The sequence below is a fragment of the Cucumis sativus genome, chromosome 4 (assembly GCF_000004075.3).
Source record: "Cucumis sativus cultivar 9930 chromosome 4, Cucumber_9930_V3, whole genome shotgun sequence".
Taxonomy (NCBI): Eukaryota; Viridiplantae; Streptophyta; class Magnoliopsida; order Cucurbitales; family Cucurbitaceae; genus Cucumis; species Cucumis sativus.
This window is the reverse complement of record NC_026658.2, coordinates 25409117-25437022: the sequence shown is the minus strand read 5'-3', so window position 1 is coordinate 25437022 and position 27906 is coordinate 25409117. Positions and strand designations below refer to the sequence as shown.

Below are 27906 nucleotides of genomic sequence, written 5' to 3'. Positions count from 1 at the left end.
AATATTTTCACACAATAATGCTATAGAATTTTTCTTCGTATGATTTTGTTATTAAATAAATAGATACTGATAGCAATGTATTATACTCGTCAGTCATCATTTGTTAGATGCTCATCAAAATCATCACTAAACAATGGGCGATGCTTGCATTGACAACCAACAATCAAAGATCTCGATAGTTGTCGAAAAAACAAATGTAAATAATTTGATCTTGACAATTGATACTACCAATAATCACCACAGGAACAAGTTCCATTCCTGAAGTGATGGAATCTGTTTGCATCCCTTAAAACAATCTCCCTCTGAGTGAGTTTTGAGATACATTTTATGGCACTGTGGCAATCACCGCAAACCCTTAGGTTTTTTATCACACGAATGGTTGCCGAGGGAGGCGTGCTGATCAGCCCGAAAGCTATCGCGAGTTTCTCACTATGATAGTAGAGAGCACGTTCTTTTTCCTCTTCTTCAACGTCAAGTAATGTAAAGTCAGTGTCTGGAACATAAGATCCTTCTTCTCTTATTCTTTTCATTAGGTCCTCGATTTTCTCATATATTAGACTAGCTTGTGGGTGTGATCGATCGTCCACCACGAATAAATGCACTTTGTTTTTCACGTCGATCCAACTAAAACCCGGGTCCTTCTTAACATTTTTCAGCTTCATCATGTTTCTAGCATCAGTAACATCGTCCCATTGTCTGGAAGCAGCATATATGTTGGATAAGAGGACATAAGCAGACGAGTCGGATGGATCCAAGGCCAGGAGTTTGTCAGCAACACGTTTTGCTGTTTCTGCATCCCCTTTAGTCCTGCAAGCACCAAGCAATGCCCTATACATCGAGGCGGAAGCTTTAAATGGCATCGATGCTATTACGTTTTCAGCCTCTTGAATGCGTCCTGCTCGGCCAAGTGCATCCACCAGACATGAGTAATGCTCGATCTCTGGTGTAATCCCATATGTTTTGAACATTGCATCAAAATACTTGTAGGCTTCAGAAAACAAACCAGAATGGCTACAAGCAGAAAGAACTCCAATAAAAGTAACTTTGTCAGGCTGAATCCCATTTGATTGCATAGTTCTAAAAAGATTCAGGGCCTCATCAACATGGCCATGTTGGGCTAAACCTAACAACATGGCATTCCAGAAGACAACTTTCCGCACATCCATCTTCCTGAATACACGATAGGCATCTTGAACGCTGCCACATTTGCAGTACATGTCAACTAGGGAAGTACCAACAAAATGGTCCAATGAATAATCCAACTTAACAACATTAGCATGAATCTGTTTTCCTTGTTCAAGAGCGGTTAGACAAGAACTAGCTTTGATGAGGGTAGCAAAGGTATATTCATCAGGTTGAACCCCAGAGACCCTCATTAAATGGTACACAGAAAGAGCATGATCCTCATCTCCATTTTCGATGTATCCTGAGATCATAGTCGTCCAAGCAACCTCGTCGGGTCTGCTAATTTCCCCAAACAATTCAAGAGCATTTGGCATGTCTCCACATTTGATGTACATATCCAGAACGCCACTACTGACCCATAAATCATTGTTGAATCCAAGCTTGATTGCATAAGCTTGAATTTGTTTCCCTTGCTTTAAATTGATCAAGCAACCAGAAGCTTTAATTGCAGTTGCCAGCGTGATTTCGTCAATCGGTATCCCCATTTCATGCATCAGACTAAAATGTTCCAATGCCTTTCTACTTTTGTTACTCTTTATGTACCCAAACATAATTGCATTCCAAGAAGCCAAATCAAAATCATACTTGCCATGCAACAGAAACTCAGCCTCGTCCATTTTTCCGCCCTTCGAGTACAAGTCAATAAGTGCCGTTGATACAAAACTGTCATTAATAATACCACATTTTATGGCATAGACATGAACCTGTGAGCCGAGAGTGAAATACTCTCCTTCATCCCCTGTGGAGCAAGCTCTTAAAACACTAGCCAAGGTAAATTGATCCGGTTTCAGGCCATCACGCAATAGATCTCTAAATGTGCAAATTGCCTCCATTTCAAGATTATTCTGGGCATAACTGGATATCATTGTGTTCCACGAAATAAGATCCAATTCCGGCGAGTTAATGAACGTCTTTTCTGCAGCATAAACAACCCCTGCCTTCGAGTACATGTTCATGAGACTATTTGAAACAGGAACTACTGGAGCAAAACTTGATTTTATAACCAGTGCATGTATTTGTTCCCCCAGATCAAGATCATCCGCGCCAACAGCTGCAGATAAAATTATGACTAAAGTTACACTATCATGTCCTATTGTTGATCTTAACAGAGTCTTAAAACAATCGATGGCTGCTACAATTTGGCCGGCATGAAGAAACTCAGTTAACTTCTTGTTCCAAGCAAATATATTTGAACCTTGGTCGAAGGGAAACATTTTCATTGCGTACGCCTTAACCTGCTCCGCGTGCCTCTTTCTGTTATTAGAAACGTCACTGTTAACGCCACCGATAACACAATGTAAGTTTGAGAAATCTGGAAAAAACCCACTTCGATGAAAGGCAGAGAAGAACCGAAGAGCTTCATCCTGAAAACTATTCTCAACATAAGCCTTGAGCATTACATTCCATAGCACAGCATCCCTTTCAGGCATTTTATCGAACAGTAAACGAGCTTGACCAACCAGGCCATATTTGCAGTATATATTCACAAGAGCCCCTGAAACAAACAGGTCCAATTCAAAACCAATTTTAACAGCATATCCATGAACAGTCTCGGATACCTGCACAAAGCCAGACAGTAAACAAAGCTTCAACAATGGCGCCAAAGTAAGTCGAGTTATTGAAAAACCAAACTCGCGTAGAAGCCCAAAGAGGCGAAAGCCCTCAAGAACATTCTCGTAACTGGAATCAGCAAACTGGGCATAGGCAGCCAAAATGGAGTTCCATGTTACGAGATCACGATCAGAACTTTTATCAAACACCTGGCGGGCAGAACAGAGAGACCCACATTTAGAATACATAGTGATTAGATTGTTCGTCAGATAACGATCAGGGAGGTCGCCGGAGGTAACGATACGTGCATGAGCTCGCTTCCCGAGCTTCAAATCGGCCATGGCAATGGCGGAGCGAAGAAGAGAGAACCATTGAGAAGAGGAAGATGACAGAGAGGAGAATCGGCAAAAAAGTAGAAACGGGCAAGCGAAACTCGTACGAGAGGAGATAGAGGGCACTTTGAGATGGGCTCGCAAAAGCATTTTCTAAATGCAACAAATTCAATTCCCACCTCCAAACGTCAAAATCCTGGAATGATGAACATTCCACCATTGCAACCCAATCGCCTCGCTGCGATTAAAAGGCCCAAACTCCATTCTTTAAAGAGAGGTGAAGCTTCATTCAATCGAATCACTTGATAATGAACTGCTCACCACAGCGGCCGAAGCAATTCACTGAGAAGAGAGAGAAGGTCAACTGTGATTGAGGGCGAGAGAGAGAGACCGCAGCCTAAACGGAGAACGACGGCGCAACTTGCTAGACGATCGGAGATGGCTGGAGACGGTGATGGGAGAACGAAGATGCTGAACGAAAGAGAGAGTGAGAGACGATCGAACTCGAGAGGGAAAGTATATTTTAAACGATCTATTTTTTATACAAATTTTTATTTGGTCATGAATTTCTCATTTCATTTCGATTTAAATTACTTTATAGTACAATATTACGATTTTAGAAAGTGGTTTATCATGTTAATTATCGATAATTAAACCGATAAATTGCATTACATTATTTTAAAATAACTGTAAAGTGATATTTTAAATAAATGTTTTAAAAAATAGTAAAATATTAAAATTATTTATGAACATTTTTTAAAATAACAAAATAAATTAAAAAATATTTGTAAACTATGACAAAATTTTGTTTTCTCATACAATTTGGTATAAGATATAAATATTTGCAAAGACCCAATTCATCCAACATTTCTTTTCTTTTAGTATATTTTATAAATAGTTTTACAACTTTTTTTCACTAACCATTCTTCTATATAGTTTTACAACTTTTTTCACTAACCATTCTTCTACTTTTTTTTAATTGGTTTTAACAAAAATACAAAATTTAAAATTTTAAAACTGGTTTTAACAACCATACAACCATACAAAATTTGTCAGTACAGTAAACTTTTGACAAATTTTGATAGTTACAAACTAAACTCAAAACCAATAAATGAGTTTAGCCAATAAATAAATAATTGTAAAGTGATATTTTAAATAGACATTCTTTTGCTCCGTAATATACTAATTCTAAGAATCATAGGAGTATTAGAAAGGCGATCAAATAGGAAACAAAAACGAGATTATAAAGCTTGATAATAGCGAGAAAGATGAATAGATAATAAATTTTATATTACAAATTCGAGTTCAAAACCTTTACCTTACCAACCTCCAAACACCACTTACTTTTTTATACTTATGAAACTAGAAGTTCAATTTCCTGTTCCCATGGAGGAGCCCAAAACCAGATACTCCCCAATCACACAGAAATTTGACATCAGTATAGTCTATACTTGTTATGTTGAAAATCGTGGTTGATGAATCAGTTCGAAACATGATTTTTGATGAATTACATTCTAATATGAATTTTATACATATATCTAAGAATAAGAAAGAGATGCAAAGTAAAAAGAAGAAGCTATGTAAAGAACTGACAAAAATTTAAGGTACAAAGTAAAACCTAATGAAACAAAGTAGCTGCAAAGAGATTGCCGATTCAGGGCTAAAAAATGTTAAACCCCTGTCAACCGCTTAAACTTGATACAATTCTACTTACTTTTCACCTTCTTCATCTTTCCCTTCATTTTCCTCTCCTAATTCTCTCTTTTGTTCCTTTTTTTTTTCTCTCTCTTTTTTCTTTTTTCTTTTTTCTCTTTTTCTGTTTTGGCCTGAATAATCCCTTTTTTCCCACCTCTAACCATTTACGGTACAACAACAATGCTGACTATCACAAGTATGATTTCATGGCTTTTTTTTTTAGTCAAAAAGAAAAGAAAAAAAACTCCTAGACTTCCCTGTGCTTCTCTCCTTCCTCCATGGCTCAATAAATCACAACTCTAAGCAGTCCTGGTTGTGGTTCGCTAAAGTCGAGTCCTTCCTCTTCGATCAAATATCTCTGTACAGCCACTGGAAGTCTAGCAGGAGTGCGGGAGCCTCGAGTGTGGTGTCCTGTTCCAACACAAATATAAACCTGTAGACGTTGTCCAGAGGCCCTGGCAGTACTCCTCAGCACACTCAGTTCATGCTTCAGGACGTGAATAGCTTCGCTGACATGCAGTCCGTGCAGGTCAATCATACGTTCGTGCCCCCTTCCATTTCCTTGATTGTCTCCACCTAAATGATTCCTGAAGAAATAGTGTCCACAACAACAAGCAGCAGAACAGAAAAATAAATGTTAAGGTAGTTGTAGAACTCAAGGACACAATTGCACAACCTATAGAACAGACCCAGTTCAAGGCCGTAGAAATATTTAGCCAGTTATCAAGAAATTCAGGAAATTCCTGTAGTCGCGGTGAATGTCTTAAGAAAAGTGTGCCATCGCTCTTTGAACCGTTCTTTGAAGGATCAAAAGCCATGCCAGAACAATAGGATGATTCAGTCCAAGTAACCAAAGATATAGGTTCTACAAGAAATATATTGATACACTTCTACATTTTACCTTTGAGTTCAGAGTTGCAAGAATGGCAATACTATAATAGAAAATCAAAATTAACCATGAAATTTCACCTGAATCAACCTTGTTTGAGTCTAGACAAAAGCAGCAAAGGGAAACAAACCTCTGCCGATAAATAGATTCTTGGGCCCTTCCATGAGCTGCCTTCATGTGCATATTATGTAACTGTCCCTTTACACTTAGTTCCTTTGCTAGAGCCTTATTACCAATGAGGTACGCTTGTCGTGCCTATTTTGAAAGATAAAAAAGAGCAATTACCTGAGCTAGATTTGAGTGGGGGAAGGACAAAGAAGAGAATCAACAGCCACTCTAACACACCTGTTCAAAATATGCATTTCGCAGGCGTGCATGATCACGTGCATCTTCACGCTGCTCAGAATACATGCTTGCTGCCAAGTTAATAATGTTTAAGCAGACATTCATAATTTCATCCCAAATCACATCAACACAGAAAATAAATTGCAACAACTAAGCAATTACCAACTGCTTCGCCTGTTTCAAGCCAAACTGGAGCAGCCCGAGCTGAACCACGGTGTAGCAACCTCTCACTATAGGTGTCTTTCCCATGTCCACCAGCAGTGTACTTGCTAGTTAACATATGAGAACTTCTACTCGAGCCAATAGAGTCATCAGCAGAACCGTTTCCATTGTACTTCCACATACCAGAATCCTGAGATGCCAATTTCCTGACAGTGGAAGCAAAATCAGTAGCACCTCTAGATGGACCGGTGCTGGACTTGAAGAAAAGCATGCCATCCTTATCAGAAGAAAGATAAGGATTGGTACTTTGTTGAAGATCAGCCCCATCAAATTTTGGATGACCATTTTGACCACCTGACACTGCAAGTGCAGGAAATTCCATTGCACTAAGATTGGGGGCAGACATTGTCTTGGAATTCAGATTTTGACTTATCCCACCATCAACTTGAAGCTACAGTTTAAAAAAGTACAGTATGATAACTATTGAGTTGTAAATGCAGCGACACAAAAGATAAAGAGAGCATAATGTTGATCACGAAAACTGGCTGGCAAATTCTTCATACGACAAGGAAGACAAGGTTCTTAATAAAGCAAAAGCATACCATACAGATCAAACAGTTCAAACAATGTACGAGTCATCAGAAAAATGATCACTCCTATTCTGTGAAGCAACTTGATAGGTTCAACTCTATCACAAAGTTATATCACTATAACAGTCATTTGCAGACCTTCTTATATGATATTTTTTTTAATAACAAGAAATAACCATCGGAAGTTGTGAGACTGAAATTAACTTCCCCTCCAAACTATTGAGTGGAAAATGAGTTGTTCGATGTCAAAACATATGTATATGTTAAAAGGAAGAGAGAAACCAAGATGTTAAAATGTTTTGAAGATAACGGAGATGAAGTGCTACTTCCACCTGATGCCTTGAAAAATCAACTTAACTCAAATTGATTTAAAATGTTACTTAATTTACACATTTTTCAAAAGTCAACTTACCTCTAATTGAGTGAGCATCTCAACAGTCAGGTTTAAGTCACCTCCGTTGGCAAAATAAACTTCTGCAAGGCTTTCAGCAGCAAAACCAGGGAACTGTAGAGCCAAGAACTCAACGGGGTTCAGAGTATCACTTTCATCAATAGTTGTTTGCTCACTCAAGATATCCATGGCCAATCCCCTCCCAGAGTTTCCGTGATAAGGAAGTTGCCGCTCATTGCCAACCAGTACATTACTGTTCAGAACTGGCTTCTGCCAAGGCTTATTTGAAATTTGGAAAAGACTGGCTGAAGATGGATCCTCTCCGTAAGAAGCAGTTGAGAATCTGAACTTTTCAGCAAATTGGCTGCCATTAAAATGATTTAAATTTGAATCCTGCTGATCGTTCAACAAATAGTCATTGCCAGTAGTAGCAGCGAATAAAGAGGCTTCACTGTCATCGTGCAAGGATAAGCCTGCCAACGAAATATTTCCAAGAGATAGGTTCTCATCTTCTCCCATTGACTTGAAATCAGGTGTGATATCATCAGGGAGCTGATGCCTCCAGAATTGACGGGCCTCATCATCAGAATTATTTGATACAGATGACTCGGTCCGATCTAGAACAGCCTTTCCTAATGTTCCAGAAGAAAATCTTTCTGTCAAATCTGGTGCACTACTACTTCCAACTGGAGATGCTCTGAGGGCAAAGGGAATAAACTCAGCAGCATTGGGATTCAAAGCAGTCACCTTGCTTCCAATGTTTAGTTTTACCTCGCTGGTTTGCGTTCCCTTCTTGGATACATTCATTATAGCTAACACAAAATAGAATGCTCACATGTATTTGAAAGGAAAAAGAAAATTCTCGTAGAAAAAAGCTCGTGCTTTTGTAGCCTCAACCAAAACCTGCAAAGTATGATTCGGGCAAGTTAGTAAATCAAATAAACCAAAATAAATTAATTTCCATCCATCTTAAAAGACATTAAATTTCTTTACTCCTAATCTAAAAAGAAAAAGAACTCCAGTTATTCAATAAACCTCCATGTAGAAACTGTATGAATTATCCACTAAAAATCATCCCACTGCAACAAGGACAGTGGACACTTCATAATAAAACTAACCCATATCATTTAAACTATAAATTTATAGTCTTATCTAGTAGAAATCAGATAAAATAACCATTCGGCTCATGAATTTTCCTTACACGTCATGTTATCAGAAACACTTCAAGTGAGCTAAGTACTAGCTACATGAACATAAACCAAAAACATTTATTACAATTAATGTAAATGAAAAGGCAACATTTGTACAACCAAAAAAAGTTCAAAAGGAGAATAACAACAAGAGAAAGAAGAAAACTACCTGTGGACCTGATAATCTGAACCTGACCATAAACATAAATTACCAAACTTTATATAACTGAGATAACCAAACCCAGATAAGCTTAACAAGAATCAGAATCTCGTAACTACACACCCAAATTAAAGAGATCTCAGTAAATTCAATGCAAGAAATCGATTACAGAAATACCCAAATTAGGTACAGAATTATATTGCTACTGTACACATCGACGACCTAAAATTAAATCGATGGATTAGAAAGACAAGCTATAAAAAGAATATACTGATGTATACCTTTACGAAACAAATCGAAGGGATCCATGGAAACGGATCGGATGAAGTCAGAAGGGTAAAGAATTAAAGATAAAAGACTCAAATTTTATCTTCAATTACAAACTTCTTTCAGAGTATTTCTCTCTTTCTCTCTTCAGTGTTCTATGAACTTTCAGAAATTCGACTCCTCTCCCTCTCCCTCTCTCCCTCTCTCCCTCTCTCCCTCTTCTTCTTCTTCTTCTGTAGGAGAAACCCTCTTTGGCTAATACCAGCAAGAAGCACCACCACCACCACAAAAATATAAATTTCAAAATGACGATTAAGCCCCTCGCCACTCAATTTGACCTTCTTCTTTTAATTAGGTTAAATTCTTAAAATATCATTTCCTCACTACTTTACTTCTAAGTTTTTCTTTCTCGCGCCTATTTTGAATTGACTTTCTAGAAACGTGAAGTGAGTTATTATAATATACGTTTATAATAGTTTATGAGTTATTATAATTTATCTTTGGAGTGCAGATTATTATAATTTTAGTTATTATAATCTACGTGTTGGAAAAGTAAGGAATAGTGAAATGAGGGAGTGAGTAATAGTGACGCATATGAGAGATGATGGGTGAGAAATGGTGAAAGAGAGGAGTGAGTGAAGAATAGAAAAAATAAGGAAAAAAGTATAATAGTATCTAATCTTAGTATTGTGATAATCTTTGGGAAAAACATGGAGTGAGCTAACTTCATAATCTGATGGTCAAACAGCCCTTTAGTGTTTAAAAAATTATTTATATGCTTTAAAATAAATTGGTGGCTTTTAACCTTTGCTTTATAATTATATCAATTGAAAGAGTAAATAACGTGTTAGTGGAAGTGATTATAATAAAATATACTCCATATATCAATTTAATGGTTTAAACGCTAAAAACGGTAAACTAAAATTTTAGAAATATACCATTGTAACTCAAAATTAGTTATTGGTTGATCTCTTCACAAAAGATAACTAATAAATCATTTCACTATTTTTTTATTTTTTGACCCTTGAATGGTTCGTGGAAACCAATAAGAAACTTTAAGATACATTTATAAATGAGTTTTTGTGTGAAATTTTTATTTATATATAATTTTTTCATTAAAAATTGTTTAACAAAAAATAAACTCGAGCAAATACACACAAAATGGAAGACTGACTTTACAATTTAAAGTTTGAGAACCATTTAAAATATAACAAAATCTAAGGTTTAGAAACAAATCTATATTATATTTAGTCCTCAAGTATGTAATAGTTTTCTAAAATTGAAAAATGAATTGAGCTTGATTTGTTTTATAAAAGAAAATAAGTTGGTTAAAAAACTAAAGAGATAAGCACAAGTTTGTGATTTGAGGAAAGCTTTCTATTCTCCAACAAAACAAAGCATCCACTTGTTCTTCTTTTTAATTATTTAATAACTAATAATCTTTACACCTATTTTATTTATTTTTATATTTGTTCTCTACGCATTTATTTACACTAAACTAATGGAGAATTCTTGTGCATTAAAAAAAATCTACTTTTAACTATAAAAAAGAATAATAATATATAGACTATAGAGAATTTTATACACTTTGCTATATTACATAAAAAGTTGATTAACAAACATTTAGAGTATAAATATTTGGCTTTTTTTTGTCTAATTGGAAAATGGGTTTTTTTTTTACACATAGTGTGTTGCTTTTCTAAAAAATAGTTTATAAATAACCGTTGAGAATATTTATAAAATATAACAAAATTTCGTATTTTATTAATGATAAACACGGATACGAGTGGTAAACAATTTTAGAAAACAGTTGTTTACTCCTTCTAACGTGAATTACGATTTTTACTTCGAAATTTTAGAGAGTTCGGAGGTGAAGAAGAAGATAGTCGACGGTCGACAAATAAAAAACTTCTCGAACATATTCTAGTTAAAAATTTCGATGTTAGTATTGTATATATTCAACACATATGAAACATTAGGTATATTAGATATATTTTAGATATTCAATTAAATAGTCAATCAAATGAAAATGTAGTTTTGAATGTGATACGTTTTAGGGTTTATTGAGATTTCGGCGGTGAAGAAAAAAACTTTCGATGGCCAAAAAATACAAAACTTATCCGACATAATCTAGCTAGAAATTTTGTGCTTAATATTATATATATTCAAAACAAATGAAACATTCGGTATATTAGGTATAATTTAGATTATATTCAAAAGATATGAAACATTTGGTATATTAGGTATATTTTAAATATTCGATTAAATAGGCAAACAAATGAAAATTTAGTTTTGAATGTGATACATTATAGAGTTTATTAAGAATTCAATGTTGAAAAAGAACGGCCATCTTATCAAAAAAAATAATAGAACTATATGTCAGTATATAGTATTATTGTATATAATATGAGGTATATATATATACTAAAACATAAAACATAACTATTGTAGATTGCGGATATATTAAAGTATAATGTAATCAAATATATTTATAAAGGAAAAATATGTATGTATGATCATGTCGTTTACTACTGTTTTAATAATATTTATTCTACAAACAAAAAATTTAAATACAAATTCTGCAGGAATTATGTATAGGGTATTATTGTATATAATATGAGGTATATATACTAAATAACATATATAAATTCAGTGTATATTTGATTATTGAAAGGTTCTTATGTCAATTTGTTTATGTTTTTTTATTTAAATATTCATATCTTATGTGGTAAATATTACGTTATGTTTGAAATAATATTGATTATGTATTAAAGTTGTTTATGGCTACAGGAACATGAATGAGAAATAATTATGATGAGTATATGTAATACATGTCATTAAAACATTAAAGGACCGTTTGGGAGAAGGGTTGGGTTATGGAAGGGTTAGGGTTATGATAAAACTAGTTTTATGATAAAAGTTGTTTGGGGGAAGGGTTATGTGAGTAGTGTTATGATAGTTTTATGATAAGATGTGTTTGGGAGTAGGGTTATGTGGGTAGGGTTATGATAAGATGTGTTTTGAGGAAGTGTTGTATTGATGGTGATATGATATATTTATTATTTAATTAATTTTTTTTAGGAAATTTATATTTAAAATCCAATGGTTAAAGTGAATTATTTGGAAATTTTGAAAATGAAAATTAAATTACGTCAAATTCATTTTACTAGTTCAAATATATGAAAACAAAAACAAATGACTAGCAATATCATTAGAAAACACCAATCAAAAGCAGTTAACAGGTACAGACATAAACATAAAACATAACAATACTTCGTGCAAGTAAAACAAACAATCAGCTAGCCCCTCGTATGAGCATCGTGCAGTAGTCAAGTTTCTCCTCATTTGACAGTTCGAGGAAACCCTTCATGTCCGTTAAATTGTTCATTAGTATTTGATTACATTGCATCATGTCCAACCTACTGAGCTGAGGTATGGCACGCAATGCGTGAACCACCTCTATACGGACTCTACTTTCATCCTCCAGTGCCAACCACGGCCACTCTGCAATGAGTCTCAGCTGGTCAGTTTGAAGAGCATGGCATCCTTAACGACATCAGTTGTTTCCGAAGTTTGCCTCCCCGCCTACGCTTCGAGCCGCTTGAAGTCGTCCTACTATCGGTTCCTCGACCTGGTCGTGCGATGTCGTCTTGTGACATGTTAAACCTATGGCTGGACATGGAAGGAATTTTCAAATCATTGAGATCAACGTGAGGAAATTCCTCAAGCCCAGGAGGAACGTTGGATCCGACATCGGCAAAGGTCTCTGCATGGGCCCCCGTTGCACGATCTTTCCCGAATAGATACGCCAACTCGTCGTAATATGAAAAATGCTTATTTAGCAGCCCATTCGTTGCGGGATGACTCTGCATAGAAAAGAAAATTCAAATACTAGACTTGTTTCATATTGAAGTAAAAATTATATCAGTGTACAATTATACTTTTCACATACCCTGACCCAGTTGTCAAACAACTCCTTCTCAGCAACGATGCATTTCGCATCGTCATTCCAACCAAATCCACTGCATGACGGGCCGCACATTTCTGCGATTGCCTGGTATGAGCGCTTCAACGTCTTTATGCGACAGTCTATCACTGTGGTCGCATGTACATTGCATCCCGACAACTTCGCGGCCATCATTCGCAGAAGTTGTGCCAGATACCCAGGTCTGAATGTGTCATTGTCTGACTTCCATCCACCAGCAAACACCAACTCCACCATAGACTCGACAAGGGTTGCCTCCTCCTCCTTCGTCCATACATTCTTAGGAACACGTGATGAACTTGTCATACTGACAATCATACAACCATGCATTTGTTTAAGTACCTTCAATAAACATGAAGGAATAATTATTAAAATACACAAGAAGGCAAAATTGTCAAATTCGTTTTTTATATTGCATGCATACATTCAAGCGTATAGAAAGACACACCCAATACTAACTAAATACAAATACATGAATACTAAATGGACACGAAAGCCTATTCGTTACGCAACTGCCATTCATTGAACATCTTTGCGGCCAAATCATCCCTTCACTGCGTCCATTCGTTTGAGTTATCAACAAATTGAATGTCATCACCTCCAATCGTGGGGTAGGTGGAGTCTCCTTCGTCAACGTCGTCAACGAAACCGACATTCGTCATCTCGCGGTTGATGAGATTGTGTAGTAGGCAACATGCTAGAATTGTTTGACATTGAATTTGCACGGGATAGTAAGACTTGTCGCGAAGGATTGCCCATCGACCCTTTAACAACCCGAACGCTCGTTCAATAACATTCCTAGCGGCATAATGTTTCATGTTGAAGTACTCTTTCGCGGTGGCAGGGGCATTTCCCGCTCCCCGCCACTCTTGCAAGTGGTATCTTTGTCCTCTATAGGGAGCTAGAAATCTCTCTGCATTGGGATATCTGGCGTCGCATAGATAGTAATAACCTGTTACGAATGCGTCAGATCGAACTAATTTGATTGACGTTGTAGGAAGTATATGTTGGAGGCATAAAACATTTGATTACCCTGAGGAACATGCAGCCCATTTGGTCGTGCAATAGCATCTCAAAGAATGCGCGAATCAACTGTGGACCCTTCCCAACCAGTCAATACGAAGACGACGTCGCCTTTCGTATCACAAACACCGAGGACGTTTGTGGCAACTTCTCCCTTACGTGTTCTATACCTAGGTCTATCGGTTTGTGGCACGTTCACCTTGATGTACGTGTCATCCAATGCCCAAGGCAGATTTGCAGAACGAAATACCACCCAGTTAGTCACTGGATGTGGTGATTGATAAGTAACAAGATATAGTAATATGCGGACCTCGAAGCAACTCGATCGTGAATCAGTGCATGTGTTAGTCATTGGCTGCAATTTCTTCAACAACTCATCGTGCAATCGCAACACGGCCAACAGTACGAGGTTAAAGTGACGGGAAACAGTCTCTCCTGATCGCACGAAATCCCGCTAGATGTCTATATTCTTGACATCATGTGCCAATATATGCAGAAACATGACGATCATCTCCTCGACATCGACAATTTCGGTAAACGTCAGACCAGCAATCGTCCTCAGTAAGTGACATAGAATGGAAAAAGTTTGTCTGTCCATTCTCGTACTTTCACGACAGATGAGGTCGGAGGAGTGGATCATACGAAAGTATGACAATTGTCTAATTTGATGCCTAAATTCATACGGTGTATGGGGTCACCCGTTTATTGTCATTCAGTAGTGCATCCAATAGCAGTACTAACTGATTATGGGTGGATGTGAAGACAGCTAGTATAGTGCGAATGTTTTGGTTATTCATTTCAGGGTAATGCCTACGAACCTCACGATCTATTTTTAAATGTATACATTAGGATAAAATATTTACGTACTTCTAAACTATAATTAGGGTAAAAACAACTTATGTAAAAGCTTCAGCAATATGTTACTACTATGGGTATGTACAAACCGTAAACCAAAATATTGTTCCAAATTCATGTTGTTCAGTTTAAAACGTGTCGCAAATATCGAAAGAAAACATTTGGCTATTTTTAGAAAAACTCAAGTACGATGTGGTCTATTGTTTTTTATAGTGTTTGTGAAAAGTATAGATCCATAATTGAGGCAAAATGAATGGTGAACAACAGTCATCTATTGAATTTGACACGAACAAAGTGTGTGGCTTCCATATAGTGTTAAATTTTTGTTATTGTTTTTTTTTCAATTTTTTAATTTGTTTGAACCCTATTTTGTGTTTCTTTGTTTAGAAAATAAATTAGTTTCCTCGACATCGTCAAAAAAGCCCCTCAATTCCTTACAAATGCCTATGAAATAAGGTTATTTATTTTGTTAATTTTCTTTTCGAAATGTATTTTTTTTACAAATCTTGATGTAAATTATATTTTTAAGAACACATTGTACACTTTTTCTAAAATGAAATTTAGGGCACAATAACATGTCTTAGTTTGGTACGGAAAAAAAAAGGTAATAAAATGCTATCAAATGGCATTTATGTTAAAATTATGCTTTGTCAACCAAAAATGGTTTTATTTTATGCTAATTTTTTGTAAATATTTTTTGCAAAAAAACTTTTTTTACTTTGAATAAATCCATTGTCATTTCCAGTTTCATATTATTGATTTTTTTTTTTGTGTGGGAATACACTTTGTTTACGATATTTATAAAAATTTACGACAAGTTTCGAAACAAAAACAAACTGTAAAGTAAAAAATGCAGTTAAATTTTAAATCATGAAAAAACAAGAGAATTCTTTATTACCCAATATGGTCACTAAAGTCCGAAGTACAATAAAGTATAATACAAAAATATTAAATTGACAAAATTTGAAATAAAGCAGTAGAATAGAAAGCGCCAATGCCTCGTACCTCTGACGAACGAAGTAGGAAGTCGAATATTTTGCAAATAAAGTAACGAAATTAGTGTCCCGACATAACAAAAGTACAAGGACAAAAAGTATAAGGATGAGGTGTATCGCTTACGTACCGTATTGTTTGGAGGAATGTCAAGGTCGAAATGAAAAAACAAGATTGATTAAAATGAATGAGAAATATAGCCCGTGATATATAAAAAAACCTTGGGCCTCAGAGGAATTGAATTTGTTCGGTGTAACGAACTGGATCTATTATTACAAACATGAATACAAAAAGAAGCAACAATATGATGTGCAGCAAAACATATATAGCTATAGAAATGCAACTAAATAAGCATAAAACATCAACAAATAAAATGTGTATTACAGAGTCACACAACATCAACAGTCATTAAAATGAATATGGACAGTGAACATGAGATGAGATCAAGGAAATCATGAAAAGTATGTTATAGCAGTGGCTAAGTTTGTCTATAAGAACGTATATCCTTCACAAAAAGAAGAAAGTAATGGGCCACAAATATTTTTTAAACATAACAGATTCTACTTAACATACATATGGCAAAAGAAAAAAGAATGCCAAATGGAATTTCAAAAGAAGAAAACAAAATTAAGATACATACCAAATAAAGAAAGAACAAAAGAAGCAAGGAAAACAACACAATAAAATACAACAAATGAAGTCCTATATACAGAGGGTTAGAGGGTGAATAAAGTATGCCTTTATTCACTCCTATGAAAAAAAAAGACAGGAAATCTCTGGAAATTACAGAAGTGTACAGAAATGGTAGTACATAGTCAAAACCTACCACATTAAGACAAAGATAAGCTATGAGTAGACAAATGGATAACCAAAAAAAAAAAAAAAAAAAAAAAAAGAACACAGACAGTGCAGTTGAATGGATGGATGAATGAGATTTGCTTAGAAATAAATAGGAAGAAACAGAGCAGACAGTTGCTAGCAAATAAAGAGAAAAGACTTATCAGCAAAACAAATTCAGAAGGCATTTTAATTGGAACTAAGTGGGAACTCTGAACATAGTTAGTCAAATGCCAAATTAAATAAAGATGTGAACATATTTATGAGGGACCCAATTCAAAAAAATGGTCGAAAATGTATTCTGATTGCTAGTCAGAGTAGCAACAAGAAAGTGAAACCAGCAAAACAATTTACAAACATGGCAAACAGGGACATATGTTGAAACAGGGATGAGCAAAAATTGAACAATATGGAAGAAAATTAAACAAAGAAACTGCTTAGAAATAATTTTTGACAGAAGTACATTAACAAAAAGAAGTATAATTCAAACGAACAAAGGTAATAAAAAACATGAAACACATACAGCACCATTACAGAAGATATGTGGACGTAAATTGAAGTAAGAAGCAAAAGAAATTCAAAGAATTTTTCACAGAACCACATACACATAATGTATTTGAAAAAACTACAAAGGAAAAAAAAATAAACAGAACCGTGGAAAGTAAACAACAGCACTTGTAGTTTGAAATGAGGATGCTCGAATATGAAAAACAATAGAAGTCAAAAACAAAAACGATTACAAATAATTATTCACAAAACAGAAATAATCATAAAAAAATTGTTCAGACAGTGCATAACCCTAATCCTCATCATCGGCGAAGACAAAAACTCGAAATCGAATCAGTTACCTCAAACCCTACCTTGTTCGAACATCCCAAATGCAGTGGGTGATAGTATATGTAGGTGTATAATGTGTCCAAATCAGAGGGGAAAAAAAAACTCGATCGGCAAATGGGAGTCCAAGCGGCAAGGTCGTGTGGAAGGGGAAAATCGAGTCGGATTGCATGTTCACAAAGAAGAGTGGTGAACATGCAAGCGCTTCAGTTTCGGAGGCAAAATGTAAAACACAACCGTTCAACGAAACCGACAGAAAACTCATTTGTTTCAGAGGCAACACTGTGAGCGATGCCTTCAACGAAAATTGGGAGAACGAAGAGTGGGAGAGATAGATTTTTTACCGAGAATACGTTGAAGGTGAGTTGATGAAAAAAGAGAAAAAAAAATTCAGAAATTAAATCGAAATCAATGTCACATTGCAAGGATTGAATAGATAGGATGATTTCGATTGGAATGATTAAACGACTTTAAGGATGAAGTAGTGTTTAGAGATTGAAGACGAGTTGCGAGGGATGAAGACGAGTTGAGAGGAAGTAAACCAGTGAGAATTGCGAATGGAAAACGAAGGATTCAATTGTGAAGACGAGTAATGGAAACCCTAAAACTAGGGTTTCCATTATACGGGCCTCAAGCGTGTGTTTGGGTTATTATAACCCAAGCCCACATTGATAAATCGGGGCCCAAACGACCTCTAATTGTTTTATAGTATATGTAACGTTGAGAAAAACATTAGTTTATCATATAAAACATCAACTAAAAGTATTATATCTCACGGGTAATATATAAAACTAATATAAATGTAAATAAGATGTGGTATATATATAATAAATCACGTACAAACTATTATATAATGCGACAATATTATAAAACTAGTATAATCATAAATAATATATGATATATATTTATAAAATCATATCAGAATAATATTAAAATGAGGGGTATATTGTTAATATATATGATATATACGCAGATGATATAATCATAATGAACTAATCAGGTAGTTTTGTTGTTTAACTATTTAATTTTAAATTGGTAAAAGAACAAATGACTTACTATGGACTTTATCGTAGCTTCAGGTGATGGAGAATTGTATATGTCGGCGACTTATTAAGATTCTGCAGCTTACGATTATGAGAAATTTGAATACAAATTGAGAAAACAATGTAATAAGAAGTTCGAATTTTATGATTGAATATCTAAAAGCTTCAAATGATGGAGAATAATAGGTAAAAATAACTGTCGGTGATGAAGAAAAATAGGTATATTGTGACTGGTGGAGAAGGAGAAGAATTATGTAAAGAAATAATTTTGAAAAGAATATATAAATAGTTTACTACAAATTATAATATATTTTAATTTATAATTAACTTAAAACATACTTGAAATTTATTACCATATTAATTAGTCAAACAAATTTAAGGAAGATATGAAATACATATTAAATTCAAATCATTTTAAATAAGGTAGTTTTTCAAATAATCTTATGAATATAATATCTCATTAATATTCGTATTATATAATTAATAATTAATTAAAAGTTTTTTCCATTTAAGAAAATAATTTTCAAAATAGGACATTTGTCAAATTTCATTAAATCAATGTGTTTTGTCTAAATCTTTGTTAGGAAAATTGCAAAAGAAATCAGATATTTGTTGGGCCGAAATTATTAATAAAAGGTATGGGCCAGTGGCCCAAACCAATAGACCCACGCCCCTCTTTTCAGCTACAATACAATGCAAACGTGCCAAAACGGTAGCGTTTTGTTGTGAACAACATGGGACCTATGCATTACCGAGCCGCCACTTGTACCTGTGGGGACTAACACTATTTCGCACGCGCATCTCACGCGCTATGTGGATTCCATTTCTTAATACAAAGATTTAGTACACTAAAATGTATTAATTCATTTAATTAATTGCATGATGGCCTAAGTAAAATTTGTGATATCATGCCAATTATTATTCAATTAAAATTAGGTTAAGATAAAATAATCAATAAGAAAATTTGACAAACTTATTAACTGAAAAATAAAATTTATTATAGTTGATTTTTTACACTAAACGTAAATGTTTTATCAAAATGTTATATATTTTTTTACAAATTTTATAAAAAAAAGTAATTGACATGTAAATAATTGTATTTTTCTCTCCTTATATATATACATATATTAAAAATCATTTAAAAATACAGCTAATTAAAAAATATTGAGCAAATCTTCCAATACTTTTTTTTTTTTGTAATCATTTGAAATTTAAAGTTACTTCTTAAACATTTTTAAAATAACAAAATATTAAAACTAGTTACACAATATATCAAAATTTATTAAATCCTATTTATCAATTTAAGTTTTTTTTTTCCTCTATATTTTGTGAATGTTTTTTCTTTTTGCTGCCTTGAAACAGACAGAAGGGTCTAAATGCTTTTTTGAATTGGAGAATAAATTGGAAAATATTTTAGTTAAACGAAAATGGACAAATAACAAAAGCCACAAAAATAAAAGAATGAAATAAATATATAGCAAATGGTAAAATGAAAATTGAGATTTTATCAAACTTATGGACACTGATTTAATAAAAAAGAAAAATATCTGTTTTGGATGCATTTGCATGTGATAAAATGTTAGTACTCTATCAAATTTGATCGCATGTGAGAAACAAAACGTTATTGTACGATTTTCAAAAAATAACAAAATAACAAAATATTTATAAAATATAACAAATAACAAAATATTTATAAAATATAATAAAATCTACCCTTATATATATATAGTTTCAATTATTTTGTTAAAATAAATGGACTTTTACAAAAATAGTAAAAAAAGATTATGATAATTGACTCATGTCACTACATTTTCTAATAGTCCTTCGAGTTCATTGATCACGGTTTGATATCACTAATTTTTCCATATTTGCAAAATGAAAAAAAAATGTCATGAGCTGTTTTTTCTAAATATTTTTGTGATTTAGTGCGATTTTCTTAAAATAAATATGAAAAATTTAATATTTATATTTTAACATGAGTTAATTATATATGTAAACAAAAAGAATATCAAATATATGTAAAAAAGTTGTATTGATCATTTTTTTTCTTCTTATTTCATACAATAATCTAACAAAATAGTTAAGTGTTAATTAAACGAATTAACAAATTGTCGGTCTAGATCTTTCTCAAACTAAAATTCCTCCTTCTCTTAAACCGACCACCTTTGATTAGATGAACTCGAATAGATGTTGATAATTGAAAGCAAGAGAGTGTGAAAGAAACGCTTGAGAAGGAGAGAGTGAGGTAAGAAGAGAAAGAGGACAAAAAATGAAGAAGGCAAGGAGGAGAGGGTTCTTTATCAGAATAGCTGTCACCAAAATGGCTCTTTGGGAAAATGATAACAAAACAAATTACACAAATCAACACACCCCATTCCCCCCTCTACTTTTTTTCCCACTTTTGACAACTATCAAATTCTCCTCTCCCATTTTTTTCAATCCCATAATAATTTTCAAAATTCATAAAAATAATCTCTAACCCCGTACGACCTAGTTACTCTCGAAAAAACTAAGTTTGACGATTCAATTTCTATTGTTTGTAGGTTCAACTTAATTCTACAACAACTGTTGTAAAGTTCAAGGGTTTAGTTTCAATAAATGTATAAATTTGGTTTAAAAAACATCATTCATATTTGTGTCAAACAAGTCGTATAGTACTATTTTGTGTCGAATAAATCTATAATTTTATAATTTTTTTAAGATTATTTATTATTGCACAATAAAAAAACCCTAAACACGTGGAATGATTTAATAAAAGTCTCGTTGAGTGCTTTTAAATTTTATAGACATTGTAATTTAGTAAGTATAACAATAAATGATTTATACATTAACTCAGTGGTTAATGTTAATGCCATTAAACATGTGACATCAAAAGTTAACCATCAAAGTAAAATAGAACACAAACTATTCTATTTAATTATACAACACATCTTTTGGCTCAGTTCATTGTTTTACTTACCTTTTTCATGTTATCTCACGTCAAATCACCACTTAGAGAATAATCAACAATTCCTACCTAAATAATCAATAACATTAATCATAGTATGTTTTAATCAAACTTGGAATGAAACTGAACATTCCATTTTAACGTAGCTAGTGTTTAGTGTAGCAAGAGGTGACTATTTTCGTTAAGTGGGATCATTAATCAGTCGAGAGGCGATTTTTGGACAAAACCGTCATTAAGTTGATTATGGTTTGTTTAGTAAATGTTAAAAGTCGGTCGATCGGGTCAGTTTAACTATTTGAGATATTTTTTAAAATTTTCGATTTGGAAAAATTTTAAATGACACCCAACAGTCTTCTCATTCTTTGACCAATTGATATTTCGATTTTTCGATCTATTATACTCATTAATGAAAGAGTGTGATCCAATACACTTCTTACATCACATGTTTTTAGAGGGACTATTTATGAGGTTCTATCGAGACTTAATTTTTTTTAAAAGAAAAATAATGATAGAGACCAATTTGAAATTTCACCCTATTTTTATATATAATTTATGAAAAGAACTAAAAGGAAAAAGAAAAGATGATTAGATAATGACGTGGAAGAATTGGTGTAAATTTATTGTGAAACCAAACCGCCATCGTTAGTGTTATATATATAAATCGGAAGTGAAAGACCATTTTTGCAAGTGATGAAGCTTAAGCCTTCTTCTTCTTCTTCTTCTTCATTTCTCTCTCAATCTTTCCAGTTCTGGTGAGAAGAGCCATTTGAGGCTCTGAAATGTATGTGATATTTTGGAATCTGCTCATCGACGGCGAGAAAGTAACCGTGCGGGAGTGGGAGAAGGAGAGATAATTTTAACATTTTTGTTTTAATTTTTAAAAAATTTAAGAAAGAGAAGATAAGATCCATTTTTCAGTTTCAGAATTATCAAAATTCAAATCTGTTTACATATATTTTATCCTCTAAATCCCGAATCAGAATCAAATTTTCTGGGATTTCCATATATTCAACGAAAAAGATCACCAACAAGCTAGGAACGATCCAGATTCCAGGCAAGCATAAATTACTCTTAGATTCTTTAATTCGAGATTCAATTAGAGAATTACCTTGCGGATCTTGTTTCGATTCTGAACTTCTCTTTAGCTAATAATGATTGGATTCGATCAGACAACAATGGCGGCGAAGGTGATCTCCGGAAAGGAACAGATGGCTCCAGTGACGCAACACAGCGGCCAAGTAATCGACGTGGAGTCAGTAAAATGCGAGTGTTGTGGATTGACGGAGGAGTGCACTCCGGCGTACATCGGGCGTGTGCGGGAGCGGTACGAAGGGCGTTGGATTTGTGGACTCTGTGCGGAGGCCGTGAAAGACGAATCTCTCAGATCTCAAAGCAATATCACTACCGGAGAAGCTGTGAAGAGACATATGAAGTTTCACAAAGCTTTCAAATCTTCAATTCCTCCTCTGAATCCAACGGAGGATTTGATTTCAGCTATGAAACAGCTTCTCCGACGATCGCTGGACTCTCCGAAGAAGGACAGTTCACGATCGCTTGGCCGTTCAAATAGCTGTTTCTCCGCCATTCCGGGCCGGCGAAGTCATTAGGATTTGACGCCGGCCGGCAGCCGACGTTCATGGCGGTAAGATGAAAATAAATAATGTTTAGATTTTAAATTTTCGGATGTAAAATTTTTGCTAGGGCTTTCTTTTGTTTAATTAATTAACTTTTGAATTACTTCCGTTAATTGTTCTTGAGAAAAGAATCTCGTATTGATTAGCCATCTCAAAGGAGATTTGAATTTTAAACTTTGCATGACTATCGGCTTATCTATTACTATTGTTCTTTAATATTAAGAATTGCATTTGACAAAATCTCAAAAAAAAATGATCGAAAAGGATTTTTTAGAATTATTGAAATGATGTGGTTAAGAACCTTCATTAGGTTTTTAATCTCAAAGTCTCCCAAACTCATTTGGTAATTACACTTATCGATTGATATGTTTTGGGCGACCTTCAATCTCTTTAATAGCTAGTTTTTCTTTTATCTTTGAGTAAATAATTTCTTTCTTAGAAAGGGTAACATAATTATCAAGGTGGGATAATAATTCTATCAATGTGTGATAAGAACTCTAGTTTAGATGATTGGTATAGTATAAAGGAACTAGAAGTCACCAGAAGATACCAACATCTATGGGATGCTTACATAGACACGTGCATATTAATATCAAATAATTAAGTCAAATTACAAAAACCACTTCTAGGTTTCTAAATTTCTAAAATTTCAAAAGGTTAAAATTGGATGTAAAAAAAATTAGTATGAACTTTAAATATGAGATAAGTTTGAGATCTTAAATTTTTTTTTTTAAAAAAAATTCAAGTCAAGTTTAAAACGATGAGTCATGAGAGTTGGATGTCTATCTCTTGAAGCTTAACTCTAATGCATCTTGGAGTGACGCTGGAGGTTGTGGTTCTTGCGAGGTGCATTAGCTAGATGTGAGAATGTCTGTGCCAAGTGGGCCATCGAGGAGCTTGAGGCTCTTGGTATGAATAGTGGGTGTGTTTGTTCGTATCTTTCTTGGGTCAGGGATTTTTTCCGCGTGCAGGTGGAATATGATTGTGCGAATCTTATAAGTGTCATTGATTGTAAGTCTTTGGTATTGACTAAGTTGACATATTTGGTTTTCGTGGTGGTTTAGTTGGATAAGGTTGTCGTGGGGGATTCTTTTGATTGGTGTGTTTGCTTGGCTAATGGTTTATGATTTGTCTATCGTTAGATGCATACAGCTGAAGGAGATTGAATGGATATTTTTGTTTCTATTTCTTCTTCTTCCTCTAAAGTAGTGATTAGGCCATGTTGTTGTATTACGAATGTTTTCTCCTAAAAAAATTAGGAAAGAAGCGTGTTGTTTTGGTTAGTTGTTTGTAAGTTAAGTTCAGGTTGAAGAAAAAGAAAAAGCTTTGTGTAATCACAGATGGTTTATGCTGTCCTACAATCAACATCATAACCACCGCACAATCATGGCCGCCAAATCGCCACGTCATGCTCTTTCTCTCACACTATTTAGAAAATCTATCTTCACTGCACACCTATTTGAGGATGTGCAAAGGTGCAATGTATTATAACTTTTACTCTAAAGTTATCAATTTAATCTTTAAATTTTGTTGCAATCATTAAGTTATATATTTGAATTTGTAACAATTTAGGGATCATTTGGTAATTTACTTATTCTTTTTTTTTTTTTTAATTTTAGTTTTAGTTTTTAAACAATGGATATATTTGCTAATTAATTCACTTTTTGCTTTTAAATTAAGAAAGAAAATTGAAATTGAATATGAAAAGAAAAGCTTTTGTTGTTTTTGCTTTTAGCAGACAAAATTTTAAAAACACAAAAACTAAAAACTAAAATAGTTACAAAAATTAAAAAAAAAAAGCCTAAGTTTTTCTTAACTTATTAAGATTTAAATATAGAACCAGAAAATGATCACAAACATAAATAGCAAATCTTTAGACGATAAAAACCGTACATAATTTTAGAGACTTATCATTCAAATTTAATATAAAGACTAAATCATCACATACTAAAACTTAAAAAATCATTTTTACTTTTATAAAACTTAAAGACCAAAAGTATTCTTTTAAACGTGTATCGATAAGGGTTGCTATCGAATGATAGATTTGTTTAATATAAGAGGTTGACTATTCCATTAAAATTTGGTGAAAGCATTCAATATGTGCAATCCAACACTCCATCAAAGTGTTCGTATCTATCTAAAAATATATTCTCCGACCAAAAAATCAAAAGGTTTTAATTTTTTGAAAAAGAAAATCTTTGGGTGAACTTGACTCTATATGTTCCAAGAAGATGCTCAGAAATTACTTCAAACTCATGTTCTCTAAATCAAAACGCCAACCACAACCGACATAAAGGGTCTTTAAAGCCCTCCTTAATCCTTCTCATCTCAACAAAACTTATAATATTACCTAAAATAAATGCACGAAAAAAATAACCAGACCTATCTAAGTGTTAGCCATAAAATTTATCGTACTACCACACCATAGTAGAAAAAATTAACGTGGGTCCATACAAATAATAAATCATAAGTTAAGAAAATTATTTACATGTTAACTAATGATTGAGAGTAGTAGGTACTACGATAGTACTACGACTTTTTACGTCTAGATCCATCTCTATTTGTTTGGTTTAATCACATGTAGAAAAAATATAATTTTTAAACACTCAATATTTTTCTTAGTAGAAAAGAGCAATAGATGCACACATTTGTAGGGATCCCACTCTTATCACACAAAAAATAAATTAAAACATTTTAATAAAAAAGAAAAACTTAGGTGACAAATTATGATTGAATGTCAAAGTGAACTTAGTTTGGTGGTAATTGACATGACCTTAGCTTCTTTCAAGGGTGAGTATGATAGATTGAAAACCCGAGTCAATTGACTAAAACTAACCGAACTGAAGGTTGTTGGTTGGAGATTAAGGAGGTGTTGGTTTGGAAAAAACACAAATCAACAACATTTTTAAAAGAAAATTCAAAGGTTTAAAAAACCAATAGTTGGTTTGTAATTCCTTCATGATCAAGTTCGATTTGAAAACTTACTAAATCGACCATATTCGGTTCAGTGGTGGTTTGAACGAAAGCCGACTCTAACTGACCAATGCTCACTCTTGCCTTCTTCCCTTGAGCTCAAATGTTCAAATTTGATGAGATGGAAAAAAAAATGGTGTATCCAATTCCAACACAACCACATACAGTATAGTTTGATATTTTTCTCCCTTTGCTCTTTGCACTGGCTAAACAACTATCAAAGAACACCTAATTGGTCAAGAAATGAGAGTCCTGAGGAAACGGGCCAGTGCATGTGCTGTGCCTAGGTTTTTAGCAAAAGGGTCAAGGGTCAAGTAAGGGAGGAAAAAACAGAGTTGAAGAGGGTAGGACCATGGAGTTGACAGTCCAAGGGCCAAAAGGCCCTGGTGGTTGAATTGAAACACTAGAACCACTTGTAAAAACACAATGAAAAAATATGTCCAATCAATCAATTAGTATAAGAGATAAAAAGACAAAGGGTGGTTGGTACCAATGCACATGAAAAAGCCATCCCATTCAGCCCCACCTACCTATATTCTTATGTGTGTGTGTATGTATTATGCCCTTAGAAACCAACACCTTATGCAAAGTTCAGACAAACTAACCTTGTTCATCCAGTAGTTAATCTTCATCTTATCACCAAAATCTCTATCCTTTCCAAGCTTTCATCATCCTCCAGAAGTTTCCCCACTTTTTTCCTGATATTAGAAAAATGGACTATTATTCACAAGGCAATAGTTAAGATTGAATAATATTAGTTTCATTTACTTGTTCTAAATCTATACATTAAAAGAAACAATCATATTCTTCATGTTTCAACTATTTTCTCCAAGTTTCGATCAGTTCAACCAAAATTCATGTATAGAGAGACAAACGTAGATTTCTCAATCTGAAATTACCGTTTAGAAATGGGCAGACCAAAAGGCAAATTTCTCCAGGGTTCAATAGCTAGATTTGACGTTGGAACAGCTAGGATACATCAAAAACCTGCAAGCATCAAAGTGTTTTTTTAAATTTATGATTAGGTGCTTGTCTGTGTCAAAACTCAACCATAGTGTGCAACGTGTGGAACAACTTTGATTTACACATAATTATTCTTTTCCCCAATCATTAGTTGTCATCTCAAGTTTGCGTAGTACTATATACCAACTGCTATAGTTACTCTCAAATTTCTGATCTATACAGGTAATAACATTATTTCGATTCAAAATTATTTCACCATTAATTCTTTACAGTCAAAGTCAATAATACAACAACAACAATAATGAATTTCCAATATTTTATAGCTTCTATTACTGTTGAAATTTCCATATCCTCTTGTACGTACCTTGTCAATTACAGGGAAAAAAGAAGAATTCTGGCCAATTATTTGTTATTAGCTTCTTTTAAAGAAAGAAACATAATAGCTTATCACTTGGATTTTGTTTGACGCGCTTTCTATGAAAAGTTGAAACCCCATAACAAAATTGAAAACTATAGAATCATTTGCAACCGCTTTTTAAAATTATATTGCAAAATATTTAATAGATTATGGTTTTGCTTCTCATCTCCTTTTTTTCATTTTTTTAAAGAAGATATTTATCAACTCTCTCTTCCCCAAGGGTGAAAATCACTTTTGACCCAAGTGACAATTTTAACCTTACAATTTCAATTTCATCAAATTAGACACTAAACATAAACAAGTACTAAACCATTTGCCATTGATTTAATTTCTAGTAATATACCCGCTAATTTTAATAAATAGTCTAGTAAAGGCCTTCATAAACTTATTAATTTCAATAAAAATTTAACTTCGCACTGAAAATTCACAATGATATCGTTTTCTCCCAAATTTATCATTTTCATATTGGATGCATGTTTTACAATCCATGGAATGTACAAGAGACTTTAATTCTTTTATGATATTTGGAACAAAAACTAGTTAGAAAGTTAAAATTGCAATAAATATCTTTCAAGAAGTTATTTGATGAATACATCTGTATAAGTTTAGGATCAAATTGGATTTGTTCCCTATTTTCTTTTGAA

At 33.6% G+C, this 27906-nt stretch overlaps 3 protein-coding genes across 3 annotated transcripts; 1 reads left to right on the top strand and 2 right to left on the bottom strand.

The window, feature by feature from the left end:
• Positions 1-120: 120 nt before the first annotated feature.
• Positions 121-9083, bottom strand: LOC101218375 (pentatricopeptide repeat-containing protein At4g33170). The gene is made up of 7 exons (XM_011656114.2): positions 8772-9083; positions 7162-8043; positions 6160-6610; positions 5998-6068; positions 5783-5907; positions 5050-5350; positions 121-3221 (listed from the first exon to the last, which is right to left on the bottom strand). The coding sequence occupies exons 2-7, from the start codon at positions 7945-7947 to the stop codon at positions 225-227; spliced, it is 4731 nt and encodes a 1576-aa protein (XP_011654416.1). The 5' UTR covers positions 7948-8043; positions 8772-9083; the 3' UTR covers positions 121-224.
• Positions 9084-11937: 2854 nt separating this feature from the next.
• LOC116403241 lies at positions 11938-13292 on the bottom strand. The gene is made up of 2 exons (XM_031883843.1): positions 12710-13292; positions 11938-12623 (listed from the first exon to the last, which is right to left on the bottom strand). The coding sequence occupies exons 1-2, from the start codon at positions 13166-13168 to the stop codon at positions 12282-12284; spliced, it is 801 nt and encodes a 266-aa protein (XP_031739703.1). The 5' UTR covers positions 13169-13292; the 3' UTR covers positions 11938-12281.
• A 9042-nt stretch (positions 13293-22334) lies between these two features.
• LOC116403240 lies at positions 22335-23095 on the top strand. Its single transcript, XM_031883842.1, has one exon. It carries the CDS (start codon positions 22426-22428, stop codon positions 22879-22881), a length of 456 nt encoding a protein of 151 aa, XP_031739702.1. The 5' UTR covers positions 22335-22425; the 3' UTR covers positions 22882-23095.
• The last annotated feature ends 4811 nt before the right edge of the window (positions 23096-27906 follow it).